General features: G+C 43.8%; 1 protein-coding gene across 10 annotated transcripts in view; it reads right to left on the bottom strand.

Annotated features, from left to right (window-relative positions):
- Positions 1-16,729, bottom strand: part of C4H1orf61 (chromosome 4 C1orf61 homolog) — a 31,880-nt gene extending 15,151 nt beyond the window's left edge. The window contains exons 1-4 of one of the 10 annotated variants that reach the window (XR_004233921.1): positions 16,455-16,689; positions 13,593-13,660; positions 7,118-7,249; positions 5,405-6,356 (exon numbers count right to left, since the gene is read on the bottom strand). Coding sequence is in view for 1 of the 10 variants with exons in the window: in XM_031966772.1 (XP_031822632.1) it covers positions 16,455-16,711 (257 nt within the window). In the remaining 9 variants the exon portion in view is untranslated. Of the gene's footprint in view, positions 1-5,404; positions 7,250-13,592; positions 13,661-16,454 lie in introns of all 10 variants that reach the window. The other 9 variants (XR_004233923.1, XR_004233919.1, XR_004233918.1 and 6 more) reach the window with 9 other exon arrangements.
- Positions 16,730-20,172: the final 3,443 nt, after the last annotated feature.

Raw genomic sequence — 20,172 nt, forward strand, 5'->3', positions numbered from 1 at the left:
CCCACATAAAAAACATATTTCTTAAAAAAAAAAAAAAGGTGCAGAAGCAAAAATCTAGGATTTTCATTCATATACATCGTATCTCACAGAATTTCTGATTTGGAAGTGACTTGTAAGGTTATCCAAACCAAAGGGATATTCTCTACAACACCTATGGCTACTGACCATACTTATTGTCTCTGCTGGAAGGTCTTCAGTGGTGGGGACCCCACTCTCCTCAGAAAGGCAATTTGATTTTTAGAAAGATCCGATTGTTAAGAAAGCTTTTCCTCACATGTACCCTAAATCTGTCTGAGATTTATCCACTCAATCCACTCGTTGTTTATCTTTTCCCTAATTTACATGCTGCATTTTTCTGTACACAAATTGAAGCTCTACACAAATGGGGAAAGTGGCTGTTAACAGCAGGGCATAATGGTAAATCCCAGGCACCCCCTATTCCTTTCTCCTAGCTAAAAGACATTCTTTCCCCCAGGTTCTTTCCTCCTCCCCAGGGACTAATCCCTTTCAGCTGAGGATGCTAGTCTTCTCTATCCTCTGTTGTTTCTTTCTTGTGTTCTAAACTTAAAGAACACTCCACTGAATTCTAAGGGCTTGTAAGGAACAATGAAGCATGTTTATGCTACTAAGTGCTTTGAGATCTTTAGACTGGCAGCAAAGAGGTAATGTGATTTTCCCAAGACAAAGTGATTAATATATGGCATTTTGTGTTCAATCATTCAAACCCTGTCCTCTCCTATACTCAAAATATAGCCTCTTTTTCACTTCCTCCAACAAAAGCAGAGTTATCTCCTCTATTCCCCTCTCTGTGATGGTTCCTCCCCGCCCCCCCAATAGTATTTTATTTCTGTGTTGGTTTTAAAAGCCTTTCCTGGTATATACATCTGAATGTGGGGAAAAGACACATAAAAAATTCTTCCTAACTCCCAATTATCCATAATGGAGTCAGCCATCAAAGGTTGTGATTTTGGATAAGAAATTCAAGTAATTCAGAGAGAAGAAAACTTCTCAAAGAAGGTAAAGTGGCAATATTGTCGGTAATGGAGAAATTGTGTTTAATACATTAACAAGTCTTAGAGCTCAATTTTCTGTCCTCAAAGAGAAACTGCTGCTTCCTGAATTTCTGAATACTCGTTCTACCTCACAACCAGAAATATAGTTTAATAGCAAATGATAAAAGATCTTTCTTTAACCCCCCCACAAAAACCCCAAAATATATCTGCCTGTACTTGTTTGGGGCTGCCTGGCAAATCTGCTTTAAGTAGAAGACATGTTCTTCAGAGTCTATGAGCACTTTATTCTGGGAGCCCAGAATTGGTCAGAATTTGATAGGAGACTAGAAACTTGATGGGAGGAAGAAGGGTTAGTATTTGGTTTTGGATAGGGATAATAGCTACCTATTCATTGTTGAGCTTTAAAGATAGAACAGAAGAGAACAAAGTTGTACTAAGTGGAATTGAGATTCAACTGCAAGAAGAACTTTCTGATTTAAAAGGGTATGAGGCCATAGGTGGTAACTAGAATAGAAAAACCCGTTTTAGGATGTTTCTGACTCTTGCCCATCAGGCTTGTTAGAGGGAGGAGGTGAGTGAGGGATATGTGGCTCTATTCACTGCCTTGATTTTTGGTCCTATGCAAAGTTTCCCACAAGGGCCTCTGGCTCCAATTCAACTGGTTTAATATAATCTGAACCTGATGGGAAACAGCATATCCCTGGGAGGGATGGAATCACACACACAGAGTATATTAATAACTCACATTTTTAATATGGTTTATATGATTTAAGACATTTCAAAACAATTTTCTTAAAACAACCTTATAAGGTAAGTAGTATTGATATTATTACAAAAGCCCTTGTATGGATAAAGAAACTGAGACTCAGTGATTTCCTATGGTCACACAGATAATTGAGTGTCAAAGACAGGATTTCTTCCCAGGTACACTATGATGCCCCTTGATGGTAGCACATCATAAAGCAGTTACATAGTTACACACCACACAATCACATATATAGTTTTTATAGCATCACTAGACATATTATTATACCATGAACAGTCCCAAATAGTAATGAAAAGGTGAGGTCAGAAGAATACAGTTAAACTGGGCAATTTACTTTGCTTGACTATGTATACTTATTACATGTTTTTTTTTTCCTTTTCCTTTTTGTTGTTGGAATTTTTAAATTTTTTAAATTAAATTAAAAACATTATTTTCCCCAGTTACATATAGAAACAAGTTTTTTTTTTGGGGGGGGCGGTTATACATGTATATTCATTGTTTTTCTTTTTCAATGCTGGGGGTATGAGAAATGGGATTGAAAAAAAATTTAAGATGGTAGGCCAAGATTTTACTCTAACGGTTACCCAATTGTATGATTTGGGGCAATCTCTTGACCTCTTTGTATTTCAGCTTTAGTATTTGCAAACTGGGGTAATAAGACTGCTTATATTACCTACCTCACAATGTTATGAGGAGAATGCTTTGTAAACCTCATAATGCTAATAAAAATGAACTATTATAATTGGGTCACCTCACAATAGAGTCCACAATCACTCTCATCCCATTTCACACTATATAGTATATCTCACATATCGTTTCATACCACACTCACACATTCACTATACAGTAACAGTCACCTTGACCGTGATATTCACAGTCACATCTCTATCTTCTCTATAAACAGACACATACAAGAGAGAGACAAGCATATATTCTACTCCTTCAATTCTTCTATTCTGCCTTTCTAAGGTGATCCTCAATAGATGTTTGCTCAAGACTGGAGATGATTTCTCAGATCCCCTATTCCTTTCCCCAGTGCCTCAGGGCTTTCACCATCCCAGATTTTAGTTGTCTTCATGAGAACACAGCCTGTTCAGGGATGATAAGAGGGCATCTGACCTAAGAAGGGAACTAAGGATTCACTGTAACAATCTAGATCCCATAAACTTCATTCCTTAATTATCTGTGATTTCATTCTTGAAGGAAATGATTTTTTATCAGCTCAAAACACAACCCTTCTATACTTTAGTAGATGGTAACTTGCTTTATCCTTTGAATCTCAGTTTCCTCATCTGTAAAATGAGAGGGTTGATCTAGATGGCCTTTGAGATACCTTCCTACTTCTAAATCTATAATCTTACAATCTTTGAGAATTTCTGTGACTGAAAAAAAATTGCTTCATTCCATAGCCAGCCTAGTGATGAACCTCTCAGAACTTAGCTAGGCTGGTCCTTGAGAAATAGTTATTTCTATTTATCTGTCTTCTAGCTTTAAAGTCACGATCCCATGTTATCTATCATCACAATAAAAATTTACCACTGGTGAGCTGAGTCTGAGGAGATTACAAAGATACATTTATAGCCAGATATATAAGAAGGTCAAAAGATCTAAAACAAAAAATAATCCTTCTTTCCTGGTGCCCCTTTTCCAAAAACTTTTACTTCACAGTTTATGCCTTTGGCATTCTTTATCCTCCTAAAAGCTAAACCTGCATTTGTTCCCATCGTCCCTCTTTCATTCATGCTCCTCTAGCCCATTATCCTAGTTTCCATTTATCACCAATAACTGTATCTTATCTCCTGTCTTGTAACTTTCTCTTTCTTTATTCCTTCCCTTCTTCCAAACTCTGATCCATGCTCTCCTCATTCAAGAAACTTGCCTTGGTTGCTTCAGGATGAAAGTTAGATAACATTAAAGACTTTCCCAAAAAGGAGATCTTAAAGCAGAGGAGTAAATGATCTGAGGTAAATGAAAGCCCTGCTAAACTCTATCTATAGCTGGAAAAAGAAAGAACTAGGTTGCAGGTAGCAGAATAGAGACTAGACATTAGAAAGGACTTCCCAAATGAACAGAAAAGCTCAGGAAGGTGATAACAATAATTCCTTCTTCTCCAGAATATCAGAAAGTCAGGACACCCTTTGCGATACAACCATTCCTATTCCCTAGGTCTCCAGTACTGAATTTGTTTTCCACATTCCTCACTATAATAGAAAATCTGTTGGTTGTGAAATAAATCTGTACCCTGTGGTTCTAAGTGAGGCACAGAATCAATTGGGAACTTGGTTAATATATTTAAATTCTCCCATTTCCTTGGCAAGTATAGATACTACTTGGGTCAATGAATTAATATTCATCTTTAAATCTCCTTTCCCGCCCTGTATCCATTTTATCTGGATGTGATTTCAAAGAAAAACGGGGAGGGTGGATGGGTAGAGGAGGATTTTAGGTCAGTCAGTTTAGTCTATAAATTCCTGGTGTTTCTATACCAAATTTCAGGCCACAATCTAGATGGACAGTGTTTTTGAGATATTTATTAGGAAAAATCATCGAGCCTGAGATGGAGAAGGATCACAGTTCCCATTCTCCCATAGACCTGTTTCCAAGAAAAACCACAAAACAAAAGAAATATGATGTAATAGAAATAATTTGAAATCAGAAACCTTGGATTTGACCCAACCCTGCCACTAACTAGCTTTGTGACCTTAGGCAAGACACTTCATCTCTCTAGGTCTCAGTTTCCTTATTTGTCAAATGAGGTTAGATTAGATGATTTCTAAGTTCTCTTTCAGCCCCACAAACCTTTAAATCTTTGACCCTTCATCCACCTTGCTGGAAGACTGAGAAAAAAGAAAAACCTAACTTTAGATCTTCAATGACTGTCTCTCAATTAACCATCCTCCAATCATTCTCTCTTTTTGCATCCACTCTGCAGAAGAGTGGCTGCTGTCTACCTAACTAGGGAACAAAGCAAAGCTTGTTCTCCCTCCCAATCCTATTGAAGTCAATTCCAACCTCACTAGGTCTCCATTTCTGTCTTTGCAGGAGCCCAAGTTATTTGGAATTTGGGGAATGTCTTTTTGAGCCCCAGTTCTGGGAAGTCTACCGCTTTGGGACAGCAACTAGAGCTAGGGAATAGCAGCCTAGAGGCAGAAGGGAATTGACTTGGAAAACTGCTGTTTGAAAGAACCCTTACTGGAATCTCCTTGGGATTACAGAATGGAGATTTAGACTGTTAGAGCTAGAAATACCTTACCTAAAGCTAAAGCTTCTGAGCTAAAGCAGGAAGAGAAACAGAATAGAGTCTAATGCTCTCATTTTACAGAAGGGAACACTGAGGCTCAAAGTGGGGAAATAATTTGCTTGAGCCCACACAGCTATCTGTAGAAACAGAGCTAAAATCTTGGACTCCTGACTCGCAGGCCAGGGCTCTTTTCAGTATATCAGTGAGGATATTCTCTCATCTTCACAGTGCGAAAAGAGCTTGCTGCAGTAGCAGCAGGGTCGAATGGGACAAACTAAAGGAAGAAGGAGAGTCGATCAGAATGGCTCTTCCACAAGATGTGGAGAGCCCAAATCCTGTAATATTGAAGAGACAAGCGAGATATGGGAAAGGGATGACTCCTACCTTGGAGATGGGGAGGGGGGGACTGAGTGGCTGCCATCTCGGAAGTCCCACTAGAAGTAAGACGTCTTTTCTTCCTCTTCTTTTCCTTCTGATTTTCCTTTTTGGTCTCTTGGCTCTTGCTTCGGTTTCCCTCCCTTCCATCTCCTCCCTTTCCCCATTTCCCAGGATCAGCTCGGGGGCGCCTAGCTCCGGCCCGCCTTCCCTCGGGCTCGTGCTCCGCAGTGTATGGGGTTATTTTTACTTTCGGTTATCTAGCTTTATGAAGACTCGACACCACTCATACAGCTAGATAACCAAAGATAACAATCAACCCCGCCTCCCTGCTGCAGCCGCTGTCAACGCCACCGCCACCTCCAAGCAGACCCCTGGGCTCCACCGCCACCACTACTTCCGGGCATCCTCCGGGTTCGGATGGTTCCCGACCCTGGGTGGAGAGGTGGAGGGGGTGGAGGGAGGATGATATGAAGGAAGGGGGAAAAAGAAAGGGGAACGAGATACGACAAAGCCCTACCCAGTTCTGGTCCATCTCGCAGTCCTTCGTCCACTCTCATCCCCAATCCCAGTTTCCTCTTCTGTAAAAATAATGAATTGAGCTAGAGGATCTCAAAGGGCCCTTTCAGCTCCTGATCTTAGGTTTCTATGATCTCAATCTCGAGCCAGGAATGAATCTGGCTCGAAGAAGCGAGGAGCTCACGAGTGCCGGCTTGATATTTCGATTTATCAGGCAGGTTGAATGAAGGACCCACGACGGACAGGTCCCCACGATGCCGGCTCCCTCCTCTCCTTCTCCCCTGAAAAAAAGGGGTGGCCTTGGAAACCTGCCCCTTTGCCTCGGTTAGAAGCGAAGACCGAAATCTCAGCTCTAGTGAGGACCCAGTGTAGTACCATTAGTCCAACGAGGCGGGAATTCCGATTCTGAGCGGAGCCCTAAAGCCCAGCTTTGCGTTAAGGACTGTAGAGGAAAGAATAAAACACCAGGGATTGCTTCCACCCTTCCCTCACACATGCAGAGGAATCAGAGGGAGATTCTGAATCCCAGCGAGGCAGAGGCAGGCTCGAGAGGTCAAAGAATCGGGAATGGAAACTGGAAAGGTTGATGACTTGCGATGGTGGGGATGGGGCCGAAATCAGAGATTCTGGGGTTGGGACTAATGCGGGGGGGGGGGGGAAACGGGGAGACAGGAATAAGGATAGTGCGGACGAGGACGAGGATGTTATCTACTATAAATCCCGTATATAGTAAGTCTATAATAAATGTTTGTAGATTTGAATGGCAAAAACAGGAATAAGGATATGGTGGGGAAGGAGTAGACAGGGAATGGAGATGAGAACAAGGAAATCGTAATTATCGGAATCGGGATGATGTGGCTGGTGGAGAAGCGGGAGAGGTCGGGGGAGATAGGGATGGGCGGAAGGCCGAAAAGATTCGGCACTAAACTAAAAGGTAAGAGGCAGCTGCAGATATAGTGGGGATTAAGGACCTCGCCTCCAGGGCAACGAGAGAATCCGAAAAATAGGTTTCACCTATATGATTGCAATCCCTCACCAAAGCCACGTGTGGACGGTTGCGGGACACAAGGACCTAAATAAAAAGGAGTTGAACGGGATTGATGCCGGTCAGAGGGCCGCCGGGAACTGAGAGGTTCCTCACCTCTGGCCGCCCTTCCCTAGTGTGTCCCCTGAGTCCACCCTGCGCCCGGAAAGACCACTTACTCTGTGCTCCCTCTCCTGTCGATGGCTTCTCTTCTGCAGCGTCGGGTTCTCCAACCCTCCTTCTCTATGCCCCACCCCCAACACCGGGCATGTAATTCGGAGGCTGGGGGGTCGCAGGGGGGTGTCCGAAGCCTAGGAGAGGTGTATAAGACTCAGGAAGAGGAGCGTTGGTTCCCAGCCCCCTGCAGTCCCCCAAACCCCTTGCTTCGGCTCTCTGCTTGCAGCTTCTGTGCCCGGCGCGCTCTGGGCTCGCGACTTTTCATTCATCCTTTCACACTCCCTCCCGAGGTTGGCCTCGGATTGGCTTCATTCAGCTTGACGTCACCACTCTCTCCCTCTCTCTCTCTCTCTCTTGCCTTCTCCGCCCCTCTCCCCTGCAGCGTTCTGGACCAAGGAGTGCAGAATTGAGTTGAGGGGTGGGAACTGGGCTGTACAGATCGGTTTGGGGGACATAAAGATTCAGTCTCTCCCTACCTTCTTCCACTTCGAAGAAAACCCACTCCCCACCTCCAAATCAAAGACGATTGATTGTACGGGGCACCTCCAACCCTCCCTGTATTTTTTGGTAAGTCCTACAATTTACATTTGGATCCACGGTATTTGATGTAAGATCTTTACAAGACTATTTAAAAAGAGAGAAAGGATACATTTTTATTCAGATAACCTTTCCTCCACTATCACAACTCCTCCATTTCCTCCCCAACAGAACCGAACGCCTGTTGACTTTACCAAAACACCACTCCACCTCAATCCCCGCAGCACACACCCCAATCTAAGGAAATCAGGACCTGCAGGTTTAGGGAGCACCCAGACAGAAGGGGAAAGCGCCTCCCTCATCCTTTGGTCCCTAACTGAGCTTCTAACATCTGTTTTTAATGGCAAGTACTGGAGAAAGAGGGATATAAGGAATTTGCCTTTAATAAAGAGCGGAGGAGAAACTTGGTCGGGAAACCTGGGGATGGGAGAAGGTTCTCTCTAGCTAAACGGGTGGATGACAAAGGGACTAGGGAGTCTGGCCTTCCTCTCTGGAATGGGTACTGGTCTCTCCAAAGCTCTGAATGTAATTCCCAACTCTGAGGCTCAACTCTGTTGGTTTAAACGTCCCCCCCCCCCCCCTTCTTCAGAATCCTAAATTAAAATCTAAAGCAAACCTATGAGGAGGGTAGTGGGAAGAGGTTAAAAGACACTTTCTGAAACTGAGAAGAAACCTAGGCTTCAACCTTCGGCTCTAGCACAAATCTGTCTCTCCATCATGCCCTCCTCTCCCCAATGTTAAAATTACTGATAATATGCCTGAAATGTTGGTGCCCAAGCCAGGGCTTGCCTGGGCCTCTCCAGACAGAAATAGGACGCAGGGATGGACAATTGAATCCAGCTCCGGAAGAACTGGCTCATTTCACACACTCCACTCTGGCCCTGTGCACCACACCAAGGGTCAGTAAGGGCACAGGGCCACTCCCCCTCCCTTTCGGCCTAGTCCTTCCCGCCCTTCGGATAATCCACCCCTCTAAACACAGGACACAAAGGGGGGGGGGGGGGGGGGGGGGGGAGAGAAGACCAGAATTTCTCAACATCATACCCGTTTTGTCCTCCATATAACATAGCCCACATCTGGGAAATTGGGCAAGGCAAAGAAAGGGGGAGTCAAAATTTTAGGGGATGAAAAATGGGGAGGGAGGTATCTTGCCCTGTTCTCTGCTCCCTTTCCTCCCACTATTCATTTTCTGGACAATAATGCGCTTCGTCCACACCCTCGCACCTCAACCTTAGCTCCAGAGAAAGACATTATTGGGGACCGCAGTTCTAAAATCGAAACCCAGGAGATTCTCTCCTTTCTTAACCCACTCTTCTAGGACCAGGGCTTCCGCGGACTCTTCCTGTTTTTCCGAAGGCAGAAAACATCGACCAGAAACGTTGAAGCATCGACTGGAACATTTAGGGTTGGGATATTGTGAATCCCTCCCCCACTCCCAGCCCCATAGACGGCGGGTTTTATATTTAAAATGGTCACCAGATTTGCCAGATTCTGCTTTCTACTCTGAGGGCCTTGCATTACAGAGATTTCCACTTAACGGAGCTTGGGCAAGAAAACAATTGTTTGGATTGATGTCCAATTCGTTTTATGTTCATACACACTCCCTACCCGACAGCTATCCCAGGAAGCTTTGGGAAGATGCAAATAATGGAGTCCTGGCAGTGCAGTAGCAGCCAACTGCACGGCTAGGTCCTGTAGGTCTCCCTACCAGAAAACCAATTCGGTTTGTCAGGTTGAAAAACTAAGGGGTATCTGAGGCCCAGTGCCTTTTTCCAACCCCAGGGTCCAGGCCGGGAGCCAAGCTGTCCCTCTAGCCTGTCTCATATCCTGGAATCTTTGTTCTGGTATCACTCCCTCCATCAGGTTCACTCTTCTGGCAGCTTCCTTTTGGGAAGAGCCAGCCTCTATTCCCTTCCCCCACACACACTTTTTAGCCCTTCCTGGGCTTCCATCATAGAGGCTGGAGAAAAGAAGGTGGTGGTGGTGAGTTGGCTACAAAAACAAAAACGAGGTGAGCTGAAGTGAGAGTGAAGAAAAATAGGGGGATCTATGAAATGACCTAAGAGCCTCACTCTCTCATCTTTTATAATGGCACTCCATTTGACCTCTCTCATCCTAGCTTGGGCTTCTCTTTTTCTCCCTTGGCTTGAGCCAACACAGCTTGAGCCTGGGGGTGGGGGCCAGAAGCCTCCTGTCCCACTCTCTCCCTCAGTGCTTGGCGTACTAGCCTAGAGAAAAATCCTGGATTTTTAGTTTAGAGAAAAGTCCTGGATTTTGCGCTGTCCTCGGTAGCCCAGGCCTCAATCCCTCCTTGCAAGGAACCTTAACTTCTATGCACAAATGCTTTTGTAAATACCCTCTATTACTGCCCTTGAGTGCCTCCAAAATATTTTTCCTTCCCCCTAAGGCTACAAACACCCTTCATATAACACGCAAAAATATGTACATACAGTTACATACATGTATATACATGTAAAATCTCCTTTTATATACCTAACACTATCTAAAAGTAGTCTCCTAAAGGAGATGTCCCTCTGAAAAGTCTGTTAATAATCTGAATACCTGCTTACTCCAAAATATGTTCTCTATATTATTTAAACCCTCTTCATTTCCCCCCAGACACACTTTGCCCAAATTTGGCAATATTTCATTAGATACTCCTTCATTCCACCCTTCCTCTCTCCCAGATATTTCTGGAAGACATTTCTGGAAGAGAAGTTCTCTGACCAACTATCCTGTACCATCCTTGGGAATGTATTTCCATTGCAAAACCTAGTCCACTAGCCTTAGAGTAAGGATGAGCAGAGCAAGGGGCTTCGCACTCTTCCATGTCCTTTGACAAAGAATCCTCTTATCAATCCTTCCACATCCTAAGGCAGTGTCTATAGGGGCAAGAGGAGAGGAATCTGTGATTAGCATGAATCTAGCTACTTTAGTTATTTTTCCATTATCTCATCCTCTCACTAGCTTTGTTGTTGTTGGGGCAGTGGAGTAAAAGGTTCCAAAAGGGATTATCAATTTTCAGTGGCTTGCGGCCAGACATAAACAAACTTCAGTGAGGTCCAGTTTTTGGAATTTTTTAATGGGTACATTTTGCCGGCAATCTGGACTTTTCTAAATACTTAGATTTCCTCCAAATAATCCAGTTTTTGGAATTTTTTAATGGGTACATTTTGCCGGCAATCTGGACTTTTCTAAATACTTAGATTTCCTCCAAATAATCCAATTGACACTTTTGAAGACTTTTACTTTTTTTTTTTTTTTTTTTTTTTTTAGTAGTTATCTGCTTTACAATAGCCTCAAGGTCAAGGATAGTTCAGGGGAACTTTTTCTAGAAAAATCCATAGAATCTGGGGTCCCCTTTGGATCTATCAGTGGAGAGAGTCTCTTTACCTGGGGTACATATTTTTGAAGGCTGCCTCCAAAAAAAGGAATAAAAAATTGGCATATTATACTGACTCCAAGCCCCTATCATACTTCCATTCTTGAATAAGTCAATTTCCCACTTAACCTTGTGTGGACAGATGCTACTCACTATTTCAAGAATGAAGGAAAAAGAAATATTCCTTCATTTTAGAAAAAAAAAATAATGGCTACTGAGTTACAGATCATGCCTACACAGGCTTAATGAAGGAAAGATCTGCCAACTGAGTGACCACTTGCTATTATTGTATTAGGTTAAAAATTCCATTATTCATGTGTTAAAAAAACAAATAAAATCATCTTGTGTCCTAAAATATGAAGTATATTTATATGTATCTGGGCCTCCATGGCATGATATTGTAAATCCATGTTTCTTTATTGTATATATTGTGTATGCTTCTGTGTGTTTGCATTTTATGTTGTTTAGGGGAGAGGAAGGGTGGTACTTGAATTAAATTTCAGAACTTAGGTAAATTTCAGAACAAGGTAGTACCTTGTTCTACCTCTTCTCCTTGTGTAGTATAAATACAATTCATTCTTTCTGTGATTCTGGGCTGCTGCGTCACTGAATAAATGCATTATCTGGGAATTTGCATGGATTTTAAGATGGGGTGATATCTGAGCTCTCCCCTTCTCCATAGATCTCCTTGTCTTAATGAGACAATATATGACATATTCACACTTAGGATTATGAACCTTTGAATACCCCACACTATTAAACTATATTTCCAATAAATGCTCTTTGGACTAAATTGTTGAATAGGTCATTCAAGTGGGACGTTGAAGATTAGGGCACATAATTCAATACTAATTCGTAGTCTCAATCTTTGGTCTTCCCCAATAACAAATATTCTTTTTGACATGCACTCTTTCCACTTCTATTCCTGATGTCCACCCATTGTCTGTGTTCCTGCAGAATAACACTGTTTTCTGGGTACAGGTCTATGCACATAAATTATTGAAGTAGATCAGATACTACTTCCCTTACCCCTGCAAAAAACAACAATGACAAAAAAAAAAAAAAAAAAAACCCTAAATCAACCATATACATACACACTTTGATCTCATACTACTGTCTCTTGAAATGCTAGGGTACTTGAAGCAAAGATCTATTTTCCCCTCAAATAATTAAACTAAATTAAACTAATTTGAACATGTGTAGTAGACAGAAGTAAAGTGTCACCAGAGAGGGATTTGTATATATCTGGTTTACACATAAACATGTATTAATTATCACATGTATTAATATGTACTATGCTAAGAGATAATAGAAAGAATATCTATGAGATATTAGTAACTATCTAGGATTGAGCCAGATACCGTTAGCTACAAAAATCTAGAGTAAAGGCCTTTTGAAACTTTGTCTATATAGGCAGAGTGGAGCAGAGAACCGAGACGTAATGTAGATAATTTGACCCCTATAGATTCTGCCATCTCGTCCCCTGGGGATGTTTTTTTTCCCTTAGCTACAGAATTTTGGAGTCTGACTTATCCTGAGAATTCAATTCCCTCTGCTTGTACAAAACCTTCCCCATGCATTTAGGTTTCCAGACTGGGTGATTTCCATCCTTCCTTCCTTCTCTCAGTTTCATCTTGCAACATTCACCCAATCCAAGAAGATGTGAGCAAAAGGTAGAGGACAATGTGTGTTACTACAGGATGATCTAAGGACCTTCCCCATTCTATAACTGCATCCCTCTTCGGCCTCTCCCACCCAAACCTTCATTGCCTTGCCTCAGTCAGGGATGACTGGTTTGGGTAGCAGACCCTCTGTACTCTCAGAAATCAGTGAGACCATTCCCTTGAGGGACGCATATACTCAGAACCTCACACACAGCCACATACATCCCACACTCATGTAGACAGGAGCACACACACATAGACATAGAGACATAAGACATACATCCTTAGACACATAAACCAACCTTATAGGCATATGCAACATATACACACAGACAAATGTAGTTAACCCCGCCAAATCAATAGAATAACATACAGACAACCATCCATACAATAAGAATAATCCACCCCATATATATATATATATATATATATATATATATATATATATATCTCCTCACAAATACACTCACTCATGCATGACAGCCACTCTGCACTCCCAAATTTCTGTTCACATCACCCTGCCCCTCACTTTCTCTTCCAGTTTGGATTTCTTAGCCTCCCTCTCTGTTTTTAAGGATATAACTCTTCCCGAGAGGAGCAGAGTGGGGGAAGAAATCTTAAGGGCTTTATTCACCAGAGCAATCTTTTTTCTGTTTTCTAGAAAACTAGGCTTCATTTATTAACTGCCCTTTCTCTGTACCCCATATTATTTAGTATAGATCCTACTAAAAATTAAGTTAGCAGAGATCAGAAGATGAAGGACAGGGTTTGGGGTGAAGATGGGGTTGGAGAGTGTGAAAGGCAGAAAAAAAATTGGAATGTTGACTCAGTCATCCTTCCCCTCACTTCCCTCCACTCCCCCACCCTAAAACCCCACAACAAGACAATAAATACCCCAGCTGGAGAGCCGCCTACAATGGTACCAGAAACAAATATGGTTGCTTCATCTGGGTGTTGGTCCCCTGTCAAGGAGGAGAATACAAAGGTTAATCAGGCTCTCTGGAGAGGCTCTCACTCTCATGGCCCTTCTGGCTCCCTACTTCTCTAGCCACTCCCTTTCTCCCCACTCTGATGTCCTGTGGTCACCCCACCCCCATCTTTTTTTTTTTTTTTTTTTTTTTTTGCTAATATCAGCTCTATTTCTCAGAATTTCAGACTTTTCAAGGTTTCCTGACATAGAAAAAAATCTTATGGAGACCAATAAGCCAACCCAACCCAGAGAAAACCTCATGCTCTTTATCATGAGGTAAATCTCATGCTCTTTATCATACCTTATTTCCACATCCTTCCCAATACTCCCCATACAGAATCATAAGGTACTTCCTTAGACCTATTGATTTGACTATATAGCACTGATCGAAGGCCTACAAAACCCTGCTTCTATATCAGAGAAAGGTAATCATTGACCCCTAGAACATATAGACTAGAGTTCCCAAAAAGGATGGGATAATAAAGCTGGGATTAGGGTTTCATGCTTATCTGTTTGTCTTCCTATCTCTCCTTCTATTTATATACCTAATCTATTTTTTATCTATGTCTTTTTCTATAAACACATATATATCCTATAAAAAATAGAGCCATATCTATTGGTCTTTTCTTTTTCACACACATGTACCCCAAGCACGACTATAAAGTAAGAAGACTGATTTCTATGTGTGGTTGATAGAGAACCAGTCTCATTACTTTATAGACATGCCGCCTACATTGCCGTCTCCAGGGTAGAGCTGGTTTGGGATTAGGACATGGATTCCAAAGATAACTCAGCCTCCAGAAAGAAAAAAAAGAATAGAAAACAAGGAAGAATAGGATTGGATGAATATTTTTCCTCTTCCCATCACCCCAATCTCAATCCCACATCTGGGATTTTTCAAATGAGAGACCATTTTATGGGGGGAGAGATAGAAGGCGGGAGGTGGAGGGCAAGCAAAAGGATATAGCAAAAGGATGGAGGTGTTTCTAGCTCTCCATTGAGCCATGAAAGGAATGAAAGAGGACTGAGAATAGGGGCTTATACCCAAGTCTGCTTCTTCTCTGGATCTTTGGCCAGGGATATAGGGTGGGTAGTTAGGGATGCCTTAAACTCCCAATTTTATTCAGTACCTTATGTCTCACTTTTGCTGAACTATCCATTTTACAAAGGTATTTTTCAATCTGAAATTGAGGTTTTTACTCCAAAGTAAGTAAGGGGAACACCTCCCACTCTCATCTGCTGACATATTGGAAAATAGGAACAGGGAAAGCTGAAGAGACAGTCATCTCCCTTCCTCCACCCCAATGCAGTGTCTAAAGCAGATTTCATCAAGCTCCTGACCTCACTCTTCCCCAAAACAAAATGATTTAAAAATCTTTAAATATCAAGTGTGAGATGAGACTGGGATGTCAGAGAGAGGATAAGGGAAGGGCAAGGAGATCAGGTTTGCCTTAGCTACCATTTGTTCAGGTCCTGGGGTGAGAGGGTGCATCTCTATTGTCATCAGTTTCCCACAGGCACATGCACATGTACTCCCAATATGCCCTGGGTAGCATGCTACTGAGAAACATGGGTTATTTAGCCATGTAGCGTACATAGACATATAATATCTGGCACCATTGCCTCTCTCTTATCCCCATTCTATGAGGTTCTAGCAATATCTTATTTAGCTCCTTATTCTTCCAACCAAGAAAGGCCTGATTCTCTGTTTCCAGTTTGGGGGGGGGGTGGGGGTCATGTTTCTTGCTCAGATACCCTAACCCCTAAGAAAAGACTATTGGATGGACCTTGAAGAAGCCCTATAAGCCTCTTTTTATTTACAATTCTTAGCGTTAGCTCCTCACTCTAACCCTTTCTGCCGATGAGCTTCCCACACCTCTGGATAAGAGGGATGGAAAAAGAATAAACCCAAGGCTGTAGGATTCTTCTCTAATGCTTGGTTCTACCTTTCTTGTAAAACCCCACCCCCACATTCCATCGGAGCCTGAAATACAAGACACTTCACATCCCCAAAGATGGGAGAGGAGAGGAGAGGGAGGGAGGGAGGGAGGGAGAGAGAGAGAGAGAGAGAGAGAGAGAGAGAGAGAGAGAGAGAGAGAGAGAGAGGGGGGGGGGGGAGGATCTTATTCATAAAATGGAAGTGGATAGAGAACAAATTATAAATTAAGGGAGAGAGAGAGAGAGAGAGAGAGAGAGAGAGAGAGAGAGAGAGAGAGAGAGAGAATGGGGGCGGAAGGAGAATTGAAGATAAGAGTCCAAATTCGGACTCTGTTCTGACTCCTAGCTCCTTGAAAATCTCCCCTCCTTGCCTCCTTCAGTAGGAGCATTAAGATGTTCACTGTCTGTCTGGGCTGGGGGGTGGAGGGAGAGGGAAGGAGGGGCAGATTAATAGGATCAGTAGCACCGTGACCCTAAAGCCCCCCTGAATCCGGTTGACAAACTTAGTAAGCTGTCGGCCCACTGTTGGGGGTTGGAGGGGAGGGTTGGGTTAGAGAGGTTTTTTGAGTCGGCTGGGGAGGGTGGTTGTCTCTAGCCCATTGCTGAGAAACAGGAACCAGGCGACAAAATTCTATAGGTTCATCAGCTGCCCACCTCACCTAATTCTTTTGGGGTTCCCCCTCAAATTATGGACCAGCCTTTCCTGTCTGTCACCCCAGCCCCCATCAACCTCTGGGAAAAGTGGGGAGGGTAAAATAGGAGCTGATTAATTTTAGAGGATTCCCCCTTCTTTTCCCAGTCCCAGTTCCTGAGAGATGGATTTTTCCAGTATGGCAAGGGTCACTTACCCAGTTCCTGTGAAGAGGAGGTGTCTGTCTCTCAGGCCCCCACGGCTGGTCTGCTTCTCTCCCCCCCAGCTCCTAGCCTCTTGTGGAGTAGAGGCTGCAGCCCTGATGACGTAGCATCTGTCTATCCATTCAGGAATTTCGCTCCCCTCTCTTTCTTTCTCTTGCAGCTCTCCTTGGTAGACAGCAAAAAGGGGGTGCTGCCATTGCCTGAAGACCTCCCCCCTTAAAAAATAAAAGCCCATCCCACTCTGCCTCATTGAAACCCCTTTCTCCTCCCTTCCGATGCATGGACCAGAAGAGATCAGTGTCACCTCCACCAGTTCCCCCTTACCACCACCCCACCCCAACACAGCCCTTTCCAACCTGAGGCAGAAGGATGGGGGGAGCGGCACAACAACACAGCTATTGTTTCCCTTAACACCTCCCAGCCAATGTAAAAGTAGTCAGATGAGGGGGACCCACTCTGCTTCTACCTCCCACCCACAGGGTCCTCTTAATTTTTTTTTTTAATCCACAATGGGCTTAAAAGATGAAAATGTGGTTGTGCTTTTGAGGGGGGAAGGAGCCACGAGGACAGACATGCTTTGGAGATTTCGGGGCTTCTGCATGGTATTCAGAACTTAACTGTGAAGGGGGGACAGGGAATAGGAGATAAGGTGGGTGAGAAGAAAATAAATTTTCATCCAAATCTTCTTTGGGTTGTATATGTGTGTGTGAGGTGGGGTGGGGGGAAAGTAAGGGTGAGGAGGATGCAGTGTGCACAGACTAGAAGGAAAAAGTCTAGACAAGAAATGGGGCCACAAATTCAAAGTGGAAGATAAATTATCTTGTTCTTGTAGGAGGGAGGGAGCTTTGGGGGTTGGTTTCCAGGGCTGGGGTCCCAGTGCTTAGTGGAAGCTGGGGACCAGAATGGTACAATGGGCCGGTCTCTTTTCTCTTTTTCTCCCCTACCTCCTCAGCCCCTCCCCTTTTCTCCCTCCCTCCCTCCCTCCTTGGCCTGCATGGGAACTCGGCCGGGGCTCAACTTGACAGACAGCAGGCCTGCATGCTAATGAAGTCTGTCTCAAGTTCATTGTCAACCCCCCCCAATCTTCCCCTAATGCCCCCTCCTTGTGGCCCCCTCCTCTCCTCTCCCACACACAAATCTCCCTCCAACTTTTGTCCCACAGACCTGGAGGCCACTTGAGCCTCTGCCTGCTCCCCTCTCCCACCCTCCCCCACGACCCTCAGCTCCAGACTCCCCCCCACCCCAGGGGCTCTCTCCACTCTCCACCTCAGTCCCCTTTACACCACCTTCACCAGTACCAGGTTAAATTGAGTTATTCTGAAGGGAATCATACAGAATAAAACCTGAGTCTATAAATCTGACGACCCCCACTCTCCTCCCTACCGCAAAATGAAGAGAGTTTGGGGAGAAGGGGAGAAGGAAAGGGAGAGGAAGTCAGATTCTCACTACCCCAGGTACTTTGCCCCCCAATTTTCTGTCCTATCCCATCTCCTGCATTAGCCTTTCTCCCCCACCCCAGTTTCTTTCCATTATGATTATTTTTTTTTTTGCTCTCCCCTTGATTACATCTGCTTCACTAGCTCAGAAATAAAGATCCTTTGAGACTAATTTTCCCCCCCCTCCTCAGTTCCCCACCCCTTCCCTCCTCCCTTCCCTCAGACTAGGGCTCCTATTTGCTCCTTTCTCACCGACTGGAAGACATTGAGTTCCTTGTCTAGGGAGCTGGGGGGCTGGTGTGTGGAGGGGGGGTGTCAGTGAGATGAAGGGGGGGGGTCTCTCAGCTCTGGGACGTGTCCAGCAATCCAAACCTGTCCCTCTTTTGTTCCTGCAAATCTCTTCACACTGTCACCTCCCTTTGGAGTCTGCCTTTCTCCCAGCAACCATGGAATGGGAGGGGGGGAAAGAAAGGGGAGGAGGACCCTGTGCTCACCCCCATTCCACCCCCAATTCTAGGGGAGGGGGAGGGGGAGAAAAGAAAAATTTTTAAATCCCCCCTCATTAGCAGAAAGGAAGCGAAAAGGGGATAATTATAATTAAAAGCAGACAGCTGTAGATTGCATCTTTTATGTTCTTCATAGCTCCTCCCCATCCCCCCCAAACACCCCCACACAACACCCTGCAGATCTTCCTCTATGAAAAATGGGATGGGTGGAAATATTGGGTGCTTAGGGTGTTGAAGGGGATGACTGAAAATACTATATGAGGGAAGGGGGCCCTGGCTGCAGGATTGGCCTCCATTACTTCTCCCCATTGGGATGCACAATCTTAACCATTCCAGTAAGCTCTTGGAGTTCGGCCTTCTGTTCTTATCCCTCCCACCTGTACCTCAAAGTGGGGGCTGCAGCTGGGCTGGGGAAGTGATAAGAGCCAATTATCAAGCTCTTGGGCATCTCTGATTTTCCTAATAGTATTAGTAGGTTATTAATAATCATTTTAATACTGTGAATTAATTATAGCATCATATATACATCCTCGTGCCCATCTATTCACTTATCACTTTCCTTAGAAGTTTCATGGAAACACGAGTGAATGTCAGGAAGCCTAGAGTCTGGGTTTCAGAAAAAATTTGGGAAGGGAGACAATGTTAATTAAAAAGGCAGTTTGGATATAGGCAAGAGACAGACATGACATACTAGAGTTGAAAGCGTAGTCCATAGGCTATTAGAGCTAGATGGAACATTAAAATTAGCAAACATAATAGCCAGGAAGGTCCAGATGGGACCTTAGAGCATAGAATGATAGATCATAGGACATCAGAACTTAAAAATCATGGACCACTCTCCTCACTTTGAAGATATCTATATGTGCACATCCATAGAGCAGGTGTGCTTTGGGGAGGGAGGATATGGGGTGTGTTGCTAGGCCCAGATATCTTGCCCCTATATATTTATAGAACTTGATAGTAGGCCAGAGCAGCAGGGTAATTACAGACTAATTAGCATATATGCAAATGAAGCAACCTATATACACTGAATGGAGGCAGATTATTATTTATTTCTTTTTTTCTCTCCCCCTCTTCCTTCCCGGGTAACAGCTCCTGCTCCTCTGAGCTCCTACCAGCAATTATCTGACATTATAAGAGGGGCTGGAGTCCGGGAGGAGGGAGTAGGGAGAGGGAAAAAAAAAACCAACACTCGATTTATCTCATTTTACTTTATGTTATTCTCAGAAGAGTGGGCAGAGACTTAGTTAGAAGCCTCTGAATTAACAAAAAGAGACAAAGGTCAGGGGACTTGAGGGTGAGGTGGGAGTCAGAGATAGAACTGAAGAACAGAGAGACAGAGATAGAAAAATCCAGAAAAACGAACAAAAAGGGAAGACAGAGCACTAGGTAGACGGAAAGATAGGAAATCTAGAGACATGATTTGGAGATCATCTTCCCAGATTAAACTCGGGCTGAAAGCAGAGGAATATGAGGGATTGTCACCCACCCTATCCTTCCAGGCCGGGGTTCCAGTCTTTCCATACCTTGTTCCCCCCGCTTTTTTTTTTTAATCTCCATGCACAATCCTCCTACCTATAAAACGACTGTGGGATCTACAAAGCACTGGGGATGAGGGTGGGCTTTATTTCTCTCCTTTAGGACAGGGCTGGGGAGTTTAGACTCGAAGCGAATTCGCTTCATTTCTTTCCCCCACCCCCTCCCAGCTCCATCTCTACATAAAGACCAGCTTTAAGGCTATGTCCGTTTGCGTCTCTGCGCCTCGGAAT

This window comes from Sarcophilus harrisii, chromosome 4 (genome assembly GCF_902635505.1).
Source record: "Sarcophilus harrisii chromosome 4, mSarHar1.11, whole genome shotgun sequence".
In the NCBI taxonomy this organism is placed as follows: domain Eukaryota; kingdom Metazoa; phylum Chordata; class Mammalia; order Dasyuromorphia; family Dasyuridae; genus Sarcophilus; species Sarcophilus harrisii.